Source organism: Sinohyriopsis cumingii, chromosome 15 (genome assembly GCF_028554795.1).
Source record: "Sinohyriopsis cumingii isolate HCF-2022 chromosome 15, ASM2855479v2, whole genome shotgun sequence".
In the NCBI taxonomy this organism is placed as follows: Eukaryota; Metazoa; Mollusca; class Bivalvia; order Unionida; family Unionidae; genus Sinohyriopsis; species Sinohyriopsis cumingii.
In genome coordinates, this window is record NC_142975.1 from 87,453,138 (window position 1) to 87,473,990 (window position 20,853).

The 20,853-nt window shown below is 33.8% G+C and overlaps 1 protein-coding gene across 1 annotated transcript in view; it reads right to left on the minus strand.

Annotated features, from left to right (window-relative positions):
* LOC149782250 (uncharacterized) overlaps window positions 1–20,853 on the minus strand; it is a 300,926-nt gene that overhangs the window by 132,525 nt on the left and 147,548 nt on the right. Inside the window, exons 65-70 of the mRNA XM_089935100.1 lie at window positions 20,580–20,796; window positions 15,121–15,138; window positions 10,009–10,209; window positions 7,660–7,963; window positions 5,530–5,762; window positions 4,948–5,131 (exon numbers count right to left, since the gene is read on the minus strand). Of these exons, the coding sequence (XP_089791226.1) occupies window positions 4,948–5,131; window positions 5,530–5,762; window positions 7,660–7,963; window positions 10,009–10,209; window positions 15,121–15,138; window positions 20,580–20,796 (1,157 nt within the window). The remainder of the gene's footprint in view (window positions 1–4,947; window positions 5,132–5,529; window positions 5,763–7,659; window positions 7,964–10,008; window positions 10,210–15,120; window positions 15,139–20,579; window positions 20,797–20,853) is intronic.

Genomic DNA, 20,853 nt, shown 5'->3' on the forward strand with positions numbered 1-20,853 from the left:
AAACAGTTCATAGCCTCACCCTTTCACTTGGCATTAAAAGAGTTAATCTGCACCATCAGCATGGATTCCTGGGTATGTCCTTAGCTTCCTGGAGTCATAACTTTAAATGTCACCAAGATCCCCACCCAAGGAGGTGTGGTGGCAACAGTGGTCAAGGCACTCAATTCATGACTAGAAGATTATAGGTTTGGTTCCCACCAAATGATGAGCATAGATCCTCATTAGTACAGAGTTGATGTTGCTCATAATAAATTCATCTGAGGCTCTGATCATACAAGCTTATATATTAAGTTTGATCAAATTCAGAGATATGGCCTCTAGAGTGTTCATAAGCTCAGCTAACCATATGTAGGATCACTTCATCAATATTTCTGTCTGTCACTTATGAATAGCGTTCACAAACTATGTCAATTTGATGCAAGTTCACCTAATTAATATGCATGAATATCATTCATTGTCAAACTTGCTCAAGATCTTGAATGTTATATATTTACATACCATGGCACACAGGTAATCCCACATGTACTAACAACCCTTCTCCATCTTACCTCAGAAAATTAAGCTGTATATATCATGATTGGGTATTTATCAATGTGTAAATTGTGCCTAATCAATCACAGAGTGTTAACTTTGTGAGTGATTAGGTAAAATTTATACATCAATAAATACCCAACCATGATATTTAATCCTTATAATTCCAATTTACTTCCTTTCTGTCATCAGATCAGTAGATTTCATCAACAAAACATTGACTTTCATGTAGATCAAAGTTTTCTTACATTAACCTCTTAACTGTGACTAATTACATAGCCCAATTTTTGCAAGGCACAAGGAGTCGATTTTTCATATAGTAATATAGGGTGGACTACAGGAGCATCATTGCAGTGATATATTGTTATGATCATTTTTGTTTAATACATATTAAAAAAATTGGTTACTGATGTTTAAGCCAGTCTATTTCTTTTTCTGTAACATTACTCTTGTGTATGGCATGTGTTGTTAAAGCATTCATTCTTGCTTTCTAAGCATTTCAATCTTTCAAAGCAAAACTGTGTCAATTTTAGTGAGATCCCTTGCTTGAGATATGAACCTGACCTTTATTAACATCCAATGAAACAAAGTTAATGCTACAATTTCTCAAGATTGGCTTGTAAAGCCTACATATGCTTTCTTTAGCAAAACGGGTGAATGCTGAAATGCAGGAATGACTGTGCTATTACATTATTTTAACTTCCATTGGGTGATTTTGATCACACAGTTTAACATTTTGGTCAGAAATCACTGGTGGGTGGGTCTGGCTTATTGTTATTATTATGGTGGAAAAGGTTGGTATAGATAAAGATTCATGTAAAATTACCTGGAAACCTGGAACCAAAGTAGTCTGCTAAATTTACAGATGTATAAAAAAAATTCTTGATCTGTCACATGACCTTTTATATCCAATCATATTGCAGAAAATTTGGCTGATTCATAACAATTCATATATATATACACATACACACATTTAGTTGTTATTTGACTGGCTCAATTCTTGTTTATTCCTTCAATTATAGTGTGATATAGAGATCAGGTGATGTTACCATGTACAGTCTTGTGATCTTACTGTCTATGTGTATAACCAACTTAAAAAACTATTGCAATCACACAGGGTAGTAGATGTAGTGAAGCACAAATCTATCAGATCTAGAGATGTTACTGTGAGCCTAAAGTTGAACTGCAATATAGCCACCTATACAATGTTGTGACAGTAATATCATCAATATAGCCACCTATACAATGTTGTGACAGTAATATCATCAATATAGCCACCTATACAATGTTGTGACAGTAATATCATCAATATAGCCACCTATACAATGTTGTGACAGTAATATCATCAATATAGCCACCTATACAATGTTGTGACAGTAATATCATCAATATAGCCACCTATACAATGTTGTGACAGTAGTATCATCAATATAGCCACCTATACAATGTTGTGACAGTAGTATCATCAATATAGCCACCTATACAATGTTGTGACAGTAGTATCATCAATATAGCCACCTATACAATGTTGTGACAGTAGTATCATCAATATAGCCACCTATACAATGTTGTGACAGTAATATCATCAATATAGCCACCTATACAATGTTGTGACAGTAATATCATCAATATAGCCACCTATACAATGTTGTGACAGTAATATCATCAATATAGCCACCTATACAATGTTGTGACAGTAGTATCATCAATATATTTCTGATCAAGAAAATTACCAATGATTCATTCTCCACAAAATGTACTGAAGACAAGAACCTGGTAAAGTGACAAGGCCGTGATTACAGCTCGCAGAAGATTCAACAGTTTTTTCTGCTGACTGTTAATTGTTGCTATTCACAACTGTATGCATTAAAATATACTAGTGCCGACTGAGGATACAGCTGATTACCATAAACATGCTGTGTTAGTGTTCTGCACTGCAGTGCACTGACATGGGCCAGATGCTTGTTGGGTGTCTCTAAATCTATACATTACTAATCTAACGCCACTGCAGTAAATCTGATGATGACAGATCATGCTGACATATGATAACATCAAAAGATAGATTTAGGTGTACACCATTCATACCTTAATATTTTAACCTACTATCATACAGACCATGATCTGACTGGCCGTCAAGAGATGCTAGATGTGCATGTACACTGTTCACTTCACTTTCACTTGCTATTTTCACCCAACAGAGTATATGCTGATCAGATAGCAAATTATGTGATGGCAGATCTGGTTTCAGTGTTTAACAAAGTCAGTATTTTATTCAAACAGTGTATATGCTGATCAGATGGCAAATTATGTGACCATAGCTAAATGCAGACCCAAGGAATTGTTTTTCAAGGACTTTTAACAGAATTTTCAAGGACTTCCTAATGTTTTCAAGGAGTAATTTTCTTTTTGAAATTCAGCTCCCTCCATATGTAACTTTGATTATAACTACATAAGTAGGTACAAAATGTGGAGAAAAAAAAACAACATAACTAGTGTGCCATTAAAAGGATGCTACTCCACCTGGTAACTACATTTGTCACATATTACTTAATCTACCTAATATAAAAGCAAACATTCTAAACTGGAAAAGTGATCTGTTTTTATTCAGTTATAATATTCTTTATTCCCATTGAGAAATTTAAGAGATGGGAAATAATTAAAATGTTGTCAAGGCTACCAATCACATTTTAGGTTTTGCAAGGTTGTGGGAACAATCAAGACTTCATATCTGGATCTACATTCTTTCCTAACTTATTACTTTAACCTCTAATGTTGCTCATGACCTGATCATAAGCCCACCAGTGTAGATCTGGAACTGATGGCCCACAATGAAATGCCAGATCTGAGTCTACAATGAACTTGTTCTTTCAACCTAAACAGTTTGAATCATCATCTGATGGCCTATCATGAGATGGCAGGTCTGTGTAAATCATTATCTGATGGCCTATCATGAGATGGCAGATCTGTGTAAATCATCATCTGATGGACTATCATGAGATGACAGATCTGTGTAAATCATTATCTGATGGCCCATCATGAGATGGCAGATCTGTGTAAATCATCATCTGATGGACTATCATGAGATGACAGATCTGTGTAAGTCATCATCTGATGGTGCATCATGAGATGGCAGATCTGTGCAAATCATCATCTGATGGACTATCATGAGATGACAGATCTGTGTAAATCATTATCTGATGGCCCATCATGAGATGGCAGATCTGTGTAAATCATCATCTGATGGACTATCATGAGATGACAGATCTGTGTAAATCATTATCTGATGGCCCATCATGAGATGGCAGATCTGTGTAAATCATCATCTGATGGACTATCATGAGATGACAGATCTGTGTAAATCATTATCTGATGGCCCATCATGAGATGGCAGATCTGTGTAAATCATCATCTGATGGACTATCATGAGATGACAGATCTGTGTAAATCATCATCTGATGGTGCATCATGAGATGGCAGATCTATGCAAATCATCATGTGATGGACTGTCATGAGATGGCAGATCTGTGTAAATCATCATCTGATGGTGCATCATGAGTTGGCAGATCTGTGCAAATCATCATCCGATGGACTATCATGAGATGACAGATCTGTGTAAATCATCATCTGATGGTGCATCATGAGATGGCAGATCTGTGTAAATCATTATCTGACGGTGCATCATGAGACTGCAGATCTGTGAAAATCATCATCTGATGGCTCATCATGAGATGGCAGATCTGTGTAAATCATCATCTGATAGCTCATCATGAGATGGCAGATCTGTGTAAATCATCATCTGATGGCCCATCTTGAGATTGCAGATCTGTGTAAATCATCATCTGATGGACTATCATGATATGACAGATCTGTGAAAATCATCTGATGGTGCATCATGAGATGGCAGATCTGTGTAAATCATTATCTGATGGTTGTTGTTGTAGGGTTTAACGCCATTTTTTAGCACACGATAGGCTATACATGGCGGTCAGTATTAAAGGTGGAGGAAGAACCCGGTAAAACCCCAGAAAGAACCACCGACTCACGAGATACTACTGGCAAGCTTTCTCACATACCCACATTGGCTGAATCCGGGACTCAAACCCATGCAGACAGAGGTGAGATGGCAGTGATCCATAAAGGAGAGCGCTTTAGACCACTTGGGGCCCCTCCATTATCTGATGGTGCCTCATGAGATGGCAGATCTGTGTAAATCATCATCTGACAGCTTATCATGAGATGGCAGATCTGTGTAAATCATTATCTGATGGCCCATGATGAGATGGCAGATCAGTGTAAATCATCAGCTGATGGCTCATCATGAGATGGCAGATCTGTAAACCATTTGATGGCCCATCATGAGTTGTGTGCAGATTATTAAAACAAAAATGAATTTTATGATAAAATCACAAAATTTACCTGGTTCAGGGGGAGTCAAATCAACCATGACTCCAGTCGCACTGATAATGTTCCTATAGCCAAGAACATTAACCATGTCAAGGTTGAAGAAATACAAATTGTTATGTAGAAGGTAGAGATCTTTGTAGGCAAACTGGAATAACAGGCCTATGCCCAACCTCTCATAGTTGGCAAAGGAACCAGACTGAAACAATAAAGAGAAATATTACATATATCTTACATGCACCAAAACAATTATAATTAATAGATATAAATTTTAATTGGTAGACTTTGCAAAAATCAATCATTCAATTACAATTTATAATCTGAAAACATGAAGCTGCTATCTCCATTTTAACACTCTTTCTTACAAAAACACAGATGAAAATGAAATTTTCTGTGGTACTACAGCAGAGTATAAAGACTCGTGGGCATCAAAGTTTTATACTGTTAAAGAAGTTTTGATGCTCAACCAATCAATAAGCATTATATCTAATGTGGTTTTCTTGCCAGTAGTTGTAAATTCACAAGGTCATACATGTTTTTGCTAGTCATATGTCATTTCACTGCTGCAAATTTTGATATTTTATGTACATCATTTACCTGAGCCAGTTTGAAGTCATGTCCTTGTATGGCTTCCATCAATTCACAAGTCATGGCTGTACCAAAGTCATAGTTAAAACTAAGACACTTGGATGGTGGAGAATCAAGGCATTTTCTTGCACAGTCTCCTGCTGTTGCTACATCAGGAATGGTTTTGTATATGGGTCCAATAAGACGACCTTTTGTTAACTCTGTAAAATACTCCAGGGTTCGCAAGTTGCTTGGGTCATTTCCTACAGATACAGTAGAAAACAGTAGCGATAGTCATGAAGACAATCAAGTTTTATCTAAACTTAATTGCTGTACAGCTATCTAACAATCTTTAGACAAGGCAATAGGACAGTATCACACATAAAAGGTAAAACAGGTAAATGAACTCACATAGAAAAATCTCATGGAATGGAAGAATTTATCTCCCCTTTAAGTTCTATCTAGTGTATCTCACAATGGTTGTGGAGCAGAAATATAAGGAAAATGCAAAATAAAAACAACCTACAAGCCAATGTTACAGTAGCAGTTTGAGTTATTAACTATTGCTATTTTGTAATGTAGATGCCAAAATTAAACACTCTATAATGTTAAGGAACTATAGTTATAGAATTAATTTGGTATTGATAAATTAACCTCTTTAATTCTGAAGACGTACTATAAGTAGAATCTTGTATGTGGTGGCCACAAGAACTATAAACAGATTTTACATATACAATTCATACATGTATAAATAACAAACAGATGTTCTGACCTTAAAAAAAGAAGCAACTCTAACTTGACTGATATATGAATTTATGAATATTGTATGTCAATTTATGTATATATAAGTCTGTTATCAATTATTCCATCATATTTGAATACTGTATGTCAATTTATGTATATATTAAAAGTCTGTTATCAATTAATCCATTATATTTGAATATTGTGTGTCAATTTATGTATATATTAAAAGTCTGTTATCAATTAATCCATTATATTTGAATATTGTATGTCAATTTATGTATATATTAAAAGTCTGTTATCAATTAATCCATTATATTTGAATATTGTGTGTCAATTTATGTATATATTAAAAGTCTGTTATCAATTAATCCATTATATTTGAATATTGTATGTCAATTTATGTATATATTAAAAGTCTGTTATCAATTAATCCATTATATTTGAATATTGTATGTCAATATATGTATATATTAAAAGTCTGTTATCAATTAATCCATTATATTTGAATATTGTGTGTCAATTTATGTATATATTAAAAGTCTGTTATCAATTAATCCATTATATTTGAATATTGTATGTCAATATATGTATATATTAAAAGTCTGTCATCAATTAATCCATTATATTTGACTTCTTCAGATCAAATATCCATCAATTTTAAAAACCACTGATGAAAAAGACAATAGAGATTATAATTATCATGTATCAAAGAAAATGTATAATATTCTGCTTCCATTCAACAAAAACTGTTTTAACAAAAATGCAAGTCTTTATTGCCATTCTGCATTTTCAACTATGCTAAATTTGATGTTTATGTACTCCACCGCTTGGAATTTGTTGTAATTTTAAATATCTAATTGCTATGTATATCTATATTTTTTCAAACTTCTGGTACATAATTTTATCTAATTTCTATATTTCTTATTCATGGCTGTAATGTGTACAAAATATCTTTAGTCAAGTCTGGTTTACATGACTTAAGTTTAATATTGCATAAGATCTATAAATAGATCTTATATAAAATTTGTTACATCATACACAATTTGCAACAGTAAAAGCAATGCAAGTTAATAGATGTTATATCATTAGAGATGTTCCAGAAATAAATATGGATTGTGCAGGTGTGGTCTGAAAATTGGAAAGGAGTTTATTTTTAAATGACAATGCTACACATACAATTTAAAATGGAATGGTGAACAGAAAACAAGTTTGGATCACTAAATTGATCCACCCATATTTAATTAAATTAAGTGCCTTCCAAGCCCAGACCCTGAACTTTTAACTCTTTTATAACATTTCATGATTTACTCAGTTCTAAGGAATATTGAGGATCCAAGGAGATCAATACCAGAACTTGTTTAATACTGAAAAAATAATTAATACATGCAGCAAAGGATGCTCAGTGAAGTAATATACCTATATTCAGGTCAAAACTTTGCTGCTGCAGCTGTGTATATGTCCAAGGAACAACTTGCTCTCCATAGATGTCCATTCCAAATCCCACTCCTATATGGGCACTGGTCAATGCAGAGTCTTCAAAAACAACCACTGTTGCCTTGAGTGTTGTTGGGTTGCTGGTGCGTACAAACTCTGCTGTAAATCTTCCAGAGGGCAAAGTTATATCATAAGTGGGCAGCTGGCAAGTGGCTCTAGCCCTGTTGCCAGCACTGTTTTCAGCCCAGACTGTGAAGTATAATGGTTGGCCAGCAGGGCTGAGTAGCTAGGAAAAAAAAAGCAAAGCATGTCAGCACAGTAATGGGTATACCGTGTAAATTTTTAAAAAATGGCAAAGAAAACAGCACTTTAGGAAGACAAACCCCTTCCAAATGAATATATACATGTAGTCCTATATGATCAAAGATACACTAATATTATACTGTCAGTGGATACTGGCAAGGTAAGAACTATGGCTGTGGATGGATAGTGAGAAAGAAATATGCAGCATGATCTTGATGTGTGAAACAATGATCCACTCATATCTGACAGAGGTGCATCACCTCTCATATATATATATATATATATATATATATATATATATATATATATATATATATATATATATATATATATGCATGCATCATTATAAGAAAAAATGATTTTAGAAATGTAATCTAATAAAATTCTGTAAAGAGGGAAGATGTTCTTATCAAATGAATGTCAAAACTACACATGATGTTTCTTATATGTCACAATGTAGAATAACACTTATCATCATCAGAGGTGGATTGGGGAGGGGGTGCCAATGTGCACATCCATTGCCTAAAATGAATTATGACCTGGAAACATTTAAAATGTAAGAGTTCCCCACAGAAAGCCCTCATCCTACATACCCCTTGCCTACTTGTTTATGCACACACACACACCACCCCAAAAAAACCCCAAAACAATATTCCTATATCCATTCCTGTCCATGATATATTGACATAAATTACTAACAAGAAAATGAATTTCACAAAGCTATGAAAAACCTGTGCAGATACATGATGTATTTAAGCATAGCTGTTAATGGCTTATCAACACAATCTTGGCTAGTGCTATTTAAAAGATGGCTAGTGCTATTTAAAAGATAAGTATCAAAAATATGAACTTCAATGTGGGTCTAATATCACTTACCAGTCTGATCAGAAATATGGCATATAGATTGTTCACAAGCTCAGCCAGTCAGATACAAAATAACCTCATTAATATTTGTGGATGTTGTTCACAACTAAATCAACCAAAATCTTGATGATATAAGCTTACATATCAAATCTAATCAAAATCTGATAAACAATGAATGGCCTCTAGAGTGCTCAGCCAATCAGATGCTAGAACATCTCATTAATTTGTGCTTATCTTGCTCATTGCTGAACTTTTGAATTTGAAATCTCACTGATGGAAGCATATATACCAAGTTTTATCAAAACTGAATAAAAAATATAATCCCCAGATTGATAACAAATTCAGCTAATCTGAAGCAAGATCACATCATTAATGTGAGTGGATCTTGCTCATTTTAATGAATGTATCTGTTTTTGATAATACAAGCATATATTCCAAGTTATAAAAAAATTTATGAGAAATAAACATTCCAGAGAGGTTACAAGATCAACCAATCAGATAAAATTTCAATATCACCTTCTTAATATTCATAGATCTTGCTCATATTCAATTCTATTAAACATACTGATGATATAAACCTATATTGTAAATTTACTGAAAACATGTCACCAGAGTGGTAAGCTAATGGAGGGGAACAGACAATGAATGGACAACAGACAAGTGATGACAGGGGCCCCAGGTGGCTGAGGGGTCTAAAGTGTTCACCTTTAACAATCACTGCCATCTGACCTGTGTCCATGTGGGTTTGAGTCTAGGACTCCACCAATGGGGGTATGTGAGAAAGCTGCCAGTAGCTTCCCATGGGCTAGTGCTTACGAGGGTTTCCAGGGTTCTTCCTCCACCAGTTACACTGGTTGCCATATACAGCCCATCTTGCACTCAAACATGTCATTAAACCCCAAAACAACCAACCAGGGGATGATGGGCACTTGACTATAAGTATAACTGGACATACATGCAGGGAAGCTAAAAATTGCAAGAAAGATTTAAAAAGATAACCTTCGAAATGAAAGTAAAAATGTAATCTTTTATTAATAATGATAAATGTAACATGTTTAAATTCTAAAAAAGGTATAAAAATAAAATAATAAGAATTTAATAATCAGATTGCAAGCTTGTATCATTGAACTTAATGAATATTCATATAAAATTCATTTTACTTACATCAGTTAGTTCAGTTTTGGGTCCTCCTAACTGCTTCTGATTCAAAACATCCTGGCCACCTGGCATTGTCCCAACATCAAGAAAGAGCTTGACATCACTGCGATCATCTGCTGCTTGAACCCCAATAGAGAAAGCAGGTTCTGTATAGTCACGGTTTGGCAACTGTCGTATCTGACATTGATGGTCATCCTGGCTTGACCCCTGCAAGGAATTTGCATGTAAAGAAAAAAAAAAATGACAGCATGTGTGTTTATTGGGATGTCAGCAGAATCTTGGCTAAATAGTGTCGATTGAGAATTCAGTTCTTTGAAATATAAAGGGAAAAAATGTTCACAATGTTAGGAAGAAACATACTTCTGAATAACTGAATATGTAGTCCTTCAAGATAAAATGCAAAGATCTTAAAATGGCTGTGAATATATAAAAACTACCAAAATATCTAAGAAGATAAACCCTGCAAAATAAAAGTAAATATTTTCTCTTACAAAATAAAAGGTAGATGACACCAAAATTCAGTATAGAAATTAAACAAAAATTTTCTAGAAAGCTAAAGTTCCTAAAGGATCAATTTTTTTTTATATGAACTACTTTCTTTTAGACTTTTTTCTTGTTGAACATCATCAAAAGCTGCTTGATTAAGTTGACATCATAGATTTTCTGTCTCACAGCTTCGAAGTTGATACATGGCAAGAATGTGCTCTACCATTAATGGACAATGGCATGGTACACATTCTGATTGAGGCCCACCCTTCAGAACATATGCATAGGTCATGTACCAGTAATTTATGTCCGATATGTGAACAACACATTCAATATCACCTCATCTCTCAGATTTGTTTCATTTGAATCATGTAAAGTGATGGGTTGGATGTTCTAAAAGTCTGTGCACTCTTCATCCCACATATTTTACTAAGTACCATATATACTCGCATATAAGCCAATTCGCATATAAGCCGACCCCCAAACTGAACATTTAAAAAAAGTGCATGACCAGCGTATAAGCCAACTTACAACTCTGAGGCATTTCAAGATGCAGGAGGTAAGTTCTAAATGCATTTATTTAGGTAAACTTATATTTTAAAAAATTACATGTATACTTATCTCAAGGTTGGCATACAGGATTATTAAAAAGAAATGGTATAAACTTAATTGAAAAGTAATTTAATTTTCTGTTTTCTTATTGATTCTGCCTAATTTAGATTTGTGTATAATTTGATTGAACGATGACAAGAATTTAGCAATAGCGAGTTCTTGTAATACTACCTCTCCCATTTGACTCAATTATTTGTTTATGCATTATTGCACTGGACATTTTATATCAGTGCACTAGTAATTATGTTTGTATTTTGCTTTGAAATTGAAAATACCTAAACTCATTAAAATATAATCCCAGTATGATAACACATAGAACAAACAATACAGTTTGATTCAATGCTTGCATTTAGGCTACTGAATGTATTTACATAATGGTGCCACCACATGTACATTGTGGGTTTGAGTATGCGCTGAATTAAGCACATTCTTTGAAGTCAAATCATGGGTACCATTGTGCTCAACTTTTATGATATTTCCAAAATACAATAATAAAGTTTCAGAAATAATGCTTAGAAAATTATGCTAATACCATAAAAGCTGAGTTGTAGTTTGCTTTGATGTAAGCGACCATACACCATACCTGTCAACTTTCATGCTGGGAGGAAAATAAACCTCCCGATTTTTGGGATCTCTCCATGCCTACCTCCCAATTTGATAATATCTTCTGATTTTTGCAAAGAAATTCTGATTATTCCAATATGTTTTTGATTTTCATTTCTTCTAAACAAGAAGAGTCCTACATGTTCTGTTGTATCACCTATGAATTATTGTTGTGACGAAATAATTATTTTAGTGTAAAGAATTCGCTTCTTCACTAAATAGAATGTTAAGTTTAAACATTATTCACATAAATTAATGATTTTTTTTACTGCTACAATAATACCAAAAAAAAACCAAAACAAGAACAAAAAAAATAAACCACAACAATAAAATCATCCACAATTAATTTTTATTCCCAAGAATGATCACAAAGATTACTGTAACTCCTTATGCGATAGCTCCATTCCCATGAAAGAAACTTACATGAGTGAACACCTGGGTATGTGAGAAAGCTTGCCAGTAGCTTCTCATGGGTCGGTGGTTCTTTCCGGGGTTTTCCCGGGTTCTTCCTCCACCATTAATACTGGCCACCATGTATAGCCTATCTTGTGCTGAAAAATGTCATGAAACCTCACAACAACAACAACAACAACAACAACAACTGTACATTATAGTTCAGCATGATCTCCCTGGTAAACTCAACTGGTCCACGAATTATGAAATCAGAAAATATGTACATGTGAAACAATAACAAAATCAATCATAGTACTTTATAACAGTTTAATAATTGTCGGGTCACCGAAAGTTACTTTTTTTACATGCCTATGTCTTAGGACATGGAAAAAATTACTGTTTCGTGTCCCAAGATTTACAGCCGTTACAGTGTTCAACAAAAAGACCTAAAAACTGTCAAGTTTACACATTGGCCCATGGATAAGCTGATGCCCCCATTCTTCCAGACCTTTACTTTTTCCTAAATTATTTGGCTCATACGCAAGTATATACAGTACACAGAATGTAATGATTAATATGTCTCAAGTCCCTATATTACATCTTCCAATAAAAATAGTTTATTGCATGACATCTTTATCTGCTCTTTCTTTACCCTTATGACTGGGTGGCCGACAGTATATTTTTACCTGACTATAAGCAGATTATGTTTTTCTTAGAGAAGGAACATTAAGGGACTGTAAAACTTAAGATATGGCAAGGTTTTCAATGTGGATGGTGAATTAGAAATGTTTTAAATGATGTGCAATGATTTAAGTAAGGCTGAAACCTCTGTGGCAAAGATGGAGGATGTATTCCATACTTAGTTATAATAGACATATGCCAGGAGCAGGGTCGATATCGTTGCTGGCTCACTGCTCTATGGACTGTGGGTTTAGGGGAGGGGGAGTTAATGCTGACAATAGCAGGCAAAGAGGGCCACTTAAATTATCTCAAGTCATTATTATTTGATTGGAAGCACCAGTAGATTTCTGCAGATCTAGATGATGGCCAAAGGACAATTCTGTGTAAAGTTGACCCATGCAGGTGGTGTATAAAATTATCCAAGGGTAGTCCTACAAATATTTTAAATAACAAATCAAGCTAATTGATAAAAGGGGTTACTATAGAGGAGCCAATTCAATCATTATCCTGCATGCTAGATAACACAGGAAACAAACATGAAATAATTTCATCTTCTTCATCAGAAGAAAGTCTAATAACTCTAACCTTTCTATAATTATATCTAATTCTGAACAGTTCGATATTAATAGAAATATTCAAGCAAAGAAAAAAACTACTCCCTTATTCTTACATCATGGAAGTTGCATCTGTCATTGTGGATGAATATTCTTAGATGTCATGATCTAGAATCATCTAAATTCAATGTTACTTTTTATTCCATGAAAAAAGCAATGTATAAAACAGTTCACTTATTAATCCCCTTTTTAAACATTTTTACCTTTTGTATGGCAATCCTTTGAGAGGCACCACTGACAATGATCCTACATTACATACGTTCATTATTAAAATCAACAAAGTATTTGCTGCCATAGATGAGACATGCTCTTAAATTTATTTATTCATGAAAATAGTTTCAACTTTAAAGCAAATATTTCATACAGGCTTACATTTTGTATAAGTGATGTGCTCACCAGATGAGAAGAAGCTTAGAAAGTAATGCCAGATTGTATAGGGTGTCAAATGGACTAAATGCCATTCTATTCATGTTTTGGGAATTTATTTTATGCAGCTGCAAATAATTGCAATACAGTACACACTAAAAGAAAACTTTCAGGCAAGGTTTCTATTCAATAAACAATGCAAGTGCTCCATCACACATATAGAAAAAAGTAGATATGATACAGGGTTGATATCACGTTGCCCATACACATATGGAGACAAGTAGATATGATAAAGGGTTAATTTCACATTGCCTATACACATATGGATAAAATATAATATGATAATGGTTCGATATGACAAAAAGCATCTACACTGTATTTGCTACCTGTAGGTAACAATTAAGCCGATAAATCCTCTAAAATTTCAAACATGTCAATTCTGTATAACAATTAAGATGCAAAAGTGATGGTAATTCTTGAAACAACTCTCTCTCCACATCCATCTGTGATTTTAGCAAGAAATTATTTTCATATAATGATGAAGCATGATATAATTTTTCATCCACATGAGTGGTTTTCTGTCTGAGTCATATAAATATAAATGCCCATACAACAGTGTTTTATTAAATTTTTTTTTCATTTTTTTCTGACAAACACTACTCTTGAAAATGTTACTAATTAAGCTTCAGTTTGATTTCTAAACTAAAATCAAGACCTTGCATTATAATAATGGACATCCCTCAGATTTAACATTTCCCATAATATTTTGAGTGGCATCTGTGCTATTGATCTGGCATTCTGAAAGTAGCAATAAACCTCATTAAATGACCTTTATACAAACTAAAAGTCTACTCATGGAATTGTATTAACTTTTGACAGTATTTAACCGAATAGGCAATAACTGAGATACTATACAAATAATACTTTAACAATTGATCAACTTGACGTTTGGACTAATCTGACTTTGACAAAAAGCAATAATAAGCCAGACTGGGATGGGTAGCTTCCCCAGTTATTAATGGTATGCCCCTGCCACCCCCACCCCCATCCCCTGAGAATATGATCAGGCATATGTGCCAACTCAAGAAAAGATAAAAGACATTAAAAGTATATTTTAAACTCAGGGGTGGCTGACTATGATAGATATCAACAAATGTATTCATGACAGGTCATGAAATTTTATAAAAATAATGTTTAATTTCATGACCAAAATTAGGTTTGATATGTGTAACCATGATGCCAATATGTTGGACTAAGGAAATTTTTTTGATGTTTTCTTTAAGAAGAAAACAAGCACCAACAACAATGCAAGATCAGTTAAAATAATCGTATAAAGTAATAATACTGATGTCAAATTACTTACAATACTCCTTCTGCCCACCTGAAAATACAGAAAGGCAGATGTTAAGTAAGTAGACATTATATCCTCTTCTGGTCAAAATTATGTTGGAAATATTTTCTAACAAATCAGTGTTGCACAAAGGTTCCAAGGATACTGTGTCCCCCCACCATTCTAATTTAGGGACATATATATTAAAGGGACAAAAGAAAACTGAAGTGCATAATGCACTAGTACTAATAAAACAAAAACTAATCTTATCTGCTATCAAGGTTTTTGCCACCTTAACACTGAAATCTGCACCATACTTGAGTTGCCACCTGCTATGTATTTTATGGAACCATTCTGTATTGAATAGCAAAATGTAGGTTTTAATAAGTAGGTTTCATATTTTGGAGCTCTTCAGTTGGAAACCCTGTCTGATTTTCTCCTTTACACTTATAGTTTTGCAGTAAAGAGTTTTTCATGTGCTCAAATAGCTTTCACAACATTATAAAGTCTGAATATCTGGTTAACCTGAAATGATGGACATTTTTCATTCTGGATCTTGATTTCATTTACCTACATGTATTATAATAAATACCCATGTCATCTTAGTTACTTTTCTTTTCAAATAAATCATGTGATTGTTATGATATCTATATATTGTGTGTTTTCTCCAAGGTTGTAGGTTGTAGTTTAAACTAATGATCATTTCAAACAAACATTTTGATAGCTAGCTTTTGTCCATGGCTGTGGGTTGTACTTTAAGATAATGGTATTTTGTAAGCATGTTGACTTGGCCTTTACACCATTATTTAAACTATTCACTAGAATTACTAAAGTGCTCATTCACTGGATTAATAATATTTTGGGATTATTGTGAATTGATTCAAAGACATTCTGCATTATATCAATGTGATACATCAAGAATGTTGGTACATCAGCACAGTCGAGGTTGGAATTCAATTGGAACACTCATTACTTTTGGACTTGTGACAGAACTAAGGATTAGTTTAGATTTAATTCACAATACTGTGAGTTCCTTTCAAATTTTCACTCTGTATTCTAGGAAAATAAACTGTCTGTTGAATCTTACAAAACTTGTTGGGTTTTGCTTTCTTTCTGTTCCCAGTATAATACCATAGTGTAAATGGAAGACACACTGTGCAAACCTTGAAGGTTTTCATTGCCACACACATATACATATTCATTGCTATTTTAGTTATGATCATCATTTTGGTTATTAAAAGCAGCAAGAAAGAATACGATGAACATTAATTTTAAAAAAAGTTGAAGGCAAATGTTTCCTAATGAAAGAGCATGGCAGGTGGAGGGGGGAATCACACAGACAAGATTTAGGGGACATAAGACAAAAGATTGTGGTAAATTCATTATCCTGCACTCACATTTATCATTAAAAATAAACAGTCATAACTCATCTCATAATGTTTATAATATTAAAACTAATATGAACAATCTTATTCTTCTAAACAAGAGATTCTAGTAGATCAATGGCCAATGGAACTGAGGATAGAGATACTGGCAGGGTGTACAATCAATCATGGTATGCATAAGTCAGGTATGCATGTCCTTTACTTGGATGGCAGGCACAATATCTGTTCATCTCTGTGATTTACTCTATACAAGGGATGCCACTCTCCAATGATGGAGTTGATGTTACAAAGTCTATTTGTGGAGTTTTCATTTAAACTATTTGCCAATATATACAACAACTAACATAATATCTTGAGTAAATACATGAAATCTTCCATTTGGAGTCAAGAGAAAGCAGTTCAGCATTGTGAATTGACTGGGATTTGATTATCCTTTAATACCAATGTAACTAGGCACTAGAGAGGCACAATACTTTAATACCAATGTGACTAGGCACTAGAGATTCACAATACTTTTCCCACATTTTATTAGCCAATTACTACTGTAAAATTTAGGGTATTAAAGGGTTGTCAAATTTTAGTTTTTGTAAGGTTTCTGTGTGAAAAGGGAATCGGAGAAGATGATGAATTTTGTTCTTTAAAAGGCTTTGATGTAGATAAATGATCTTAATGTAGTTATAATTTATACAGCACATAAAGAAGCTTTATTCAGAAACCAGCCTGAGATTATGCTGTGGTGTGTTGCAATAGAAGCTTTATTCAGTAACCAGCCTGAGATTAAGCTGTGGTGTGTTGCAACAGAAGCTTTATTCAAAAACCAGCCTGAGATTATGCTGTGGTGTGTTGCAATAGAAGCTTTATTCAGTAACCAGCCTGAGATTATGCTGTGGTGTGTTGCAATAGAAGCTGCAACTTTGTCATCATTCATTAAATTGACTCTGAAAAATGAGAAGGGGGATGGGGTTCATAACCAAGGTGGTGATTTTGGAATACAGAATTCTGCTACTTTTGGATGAGAGTGAATTTGGTTTGCAAAAGATGGAATGAAACTGGGCATAAAGGTTTGCTATTTGGACCTTGAGGTGACATCATATGTGGAATTAGTTGGATTAGTTTGCTATTAGGGCCTAGAGGTGACATCATATGTGGATCAGTTGGATTAGAGAATAATCTGGTAAAAGGGTGAATAGCATATTTCATTTTATTGTGCTTTTCTGGTATCAGAATCCATATATCAAGTCTGATAATAGTTTGTTGGGTTCACACTACCAGGAATCTTCATTCCATGGTTTTGGAAATACAGCATGTTAATGCTACAGGTCAATAGTTGGAAGTGTCTGTATGGTCCTTTCCACGTTGGGGTACTTGTTTCACTATTGCTTTCTTCCATGAAAATGTTAAGTAGTGTATTGGAAGCTGCAACAACTGTTTCAGAAGTTGATAGAGGATATTATTTGGTTATGCTGAAAGTCAAAGGCTTGATCAAAAGAGTCTTGTACTTTTCTAAGAGTGGAAAGGTTGTAATTTGGTTTAACCTTTAACGTTAGCAGACTCCAAATTTAAAACAGCCTTGTCCAAGACTGGAAGGTACTTATGCAAGGTTGCTTTCTGTTAAAGTAAGTCAAATTTTGTTTGTTCTTTATTCTTCGTAAAAGTTGTGTAAATGTTTGTCCATTTTGATTGATGGTGGCAAATCAACTTCATTTTCATAAATCTGAAAAGTTATCAAACTTGAACACTTTTTGACAAATGTGGAGAAATTTTGTTGACTGTTATTTTTAGAAGACGTTCTGTTCAGTACATTTTTAGAAGCAGTTATTCAAGGTTTTTCTATTTTAAGTAACAGCTGCCATATCTGACGACAGACTGGCATAATTTGCAAAAAACAAAAGGTATTAATGCCAGGTTGCTTTACGTCATACTTGGTCAATTTCTCAATAAAATTATTTTCCGTTTTAGTGGAACTGGCAATATTTGGTGGTGGATTGGCATGAATGGATAAAAATATAAACTGAAAGGTATTAAAGCCAGAATACATGCTGTAAACTTTGGTTAAATTTTGCTGAGCAGTTTAAAGTTTTTCTATCTTTAGTAATTGTAGCCATATTTGATGGCAGATCAGCATTATTCCTAAAATTGTTAAAGACCTCCAAGCCAGAATGTTTTTTTTGTCAAAGTTGGCCAAATATTCAGTGTGAGTGATGTCACTCTGCAATAGTGGGTTTGATGTTACATTTCACATATTTTGCTAAATACAGAAGACATGTTGATTTATATAATATTTTAAGCCAGCATATTAAATCTTCCATTTGGAAAGGAGTGCTGGGCAGCTGTGGCTGCTTTAGGCCTCCCTCACCCCAACCCCTAACCCAATGTATGTTTGTGTGTTTCCTATTGCATTGGTTTTAAAATTAGGGTAGGCAGGTCTGTGTTTTGTTTTTTAATCATGGGGGAATAAAGTGTTGCAATCAGCAATGAGGAACAGGGAAAGTTGGCCAAGCAGAAACAAATACATACTTTTTTGTTTCCTATCTAATGATGGCAATATTCAATTGGACTGCCTTATCTAATGATGGCAATATTTAATTGGACTGCTTTACCTAATGATGGTACTATTCAATGAGACTGCTTTTTTTAATGATGGCAATATTCAATTGGACTGCTTTATTTAATGATGGCAATATTCAACTGGACTGCTTTATCTAATGATGGCAATATTCAATTCGACTGTTTTATTTAATGATGGCAATATTCAACTGGACTGCTTTATTTAATGATGGCAATATTCAACTGGACTGTTATATTTAATGATGGCAATATTCAACTGGACTGCTTTATTTAATGATGGCTATATTCAATTGGACTGCTTTATCTAATGATGGCAATATTCAGTTTGACTGTTTTATCTAATGATGGCAATATTCAATTGGACTGTTTTATCTAATGATGGCAATATTCAATTGGATTGTTTTTTTAATTATTCAACTGGACTGTTTTATTTAATGATGGCAATATTCAATTGGACTGTTCTATTTAATGATGGCAATATTCAACTGGACTGCTTTATTTAATGATGGCAATATTCAATTGGACTGCTTTATTTAATGATGGCAATATTCAATTGGATTGCTTTATCTAATGATGGCAATATTCAGTTTTACTGTTTTATCTAATGATGGCAATATTCAATTGGACTGTTTTTTTAATTATTCAACTGGACTGCTTTATTTAATGATGGCAATATTCAATTGGACTGCTTTATTTAATGATGGCAATATTCAATTGGATTGCTTTATCTAATGATGGCAATATTCAATTGGACTGTTTTATTTAAAGATGGCAATATTCAATTGGACTGTTTTATTTAATGATGGCAATATTCAATTGGACTGTTTTATTTAACGATGACAATATTCAATTGGACTGTTTTATTTAAAGATGGCAATATTCAATTGGACTGCTTTATTTAAAGATGGCAATATTCAATTGGACTGCTTTATTTAATGATGGCAATATTCAATTGGACTGCTTTAATTAATGATGGCAATATTCAATTGGACTGCTTTATCTAATGATGGCAAGCTTTATCTAATGATGGCAATATTCAATTGGACTGCTTTATCTAATGATGGCAATATTGGACTGCTTTACCTAATGATGGCAATATTCAATTGGACTGCTTCATCTACTGATGGCAATATTCAATTGGACTGCTTATTTAATGATGGCAATATTCAATTGGACTGCTTTATCTAATGATAGCAAGCTTTATCTAATGTGGCAATATTCAATTGGATTGCCTTATCTAAGGATTGCCATATCTGATGGCAAAAACATGGAATGATTTGAACAGATTTTAAAAACTTCACTTCGGGATGTATTGTCAAATTTGGTTGAACTCTGTTAAGCAGTTTTTGACAAAGAGTTGTTTTTCTATTTCTAGTAATAGTGTCCATAATGAATGACTGACCAGCATCCTTTATATGAAGTTTTGAAGGTCTTGATGTCAGAATGTTCCAGTCAAATCAAGTCAAGTAAATGGACGATATGATAAAAACACTTGGCGTTATGGTCTGTGGGCTAACATTTACAAGCACATGTACTCACAGCATTCTGCACTGGATTTCCAATTTGAGGAGGACTGGAATCTTCTTCTTTGTCAAAGGAATCTATCATGTTCTTCTTTATGGTAGGAGTTGAATATTTCCAGATATCCATCTCGAATAATGTCTCTATGATGGTTTCAACTATTAGATCAATCTCTAGTGTCACAAGACCTTTGAGAACAAGAGTGATGGGCGTTAGCTCCAGGTCCATCCTCAAGCTGTTAAAAAACAAGAGATATGTCACATTTTTTTATTTTACTGCCATTCAATAACCA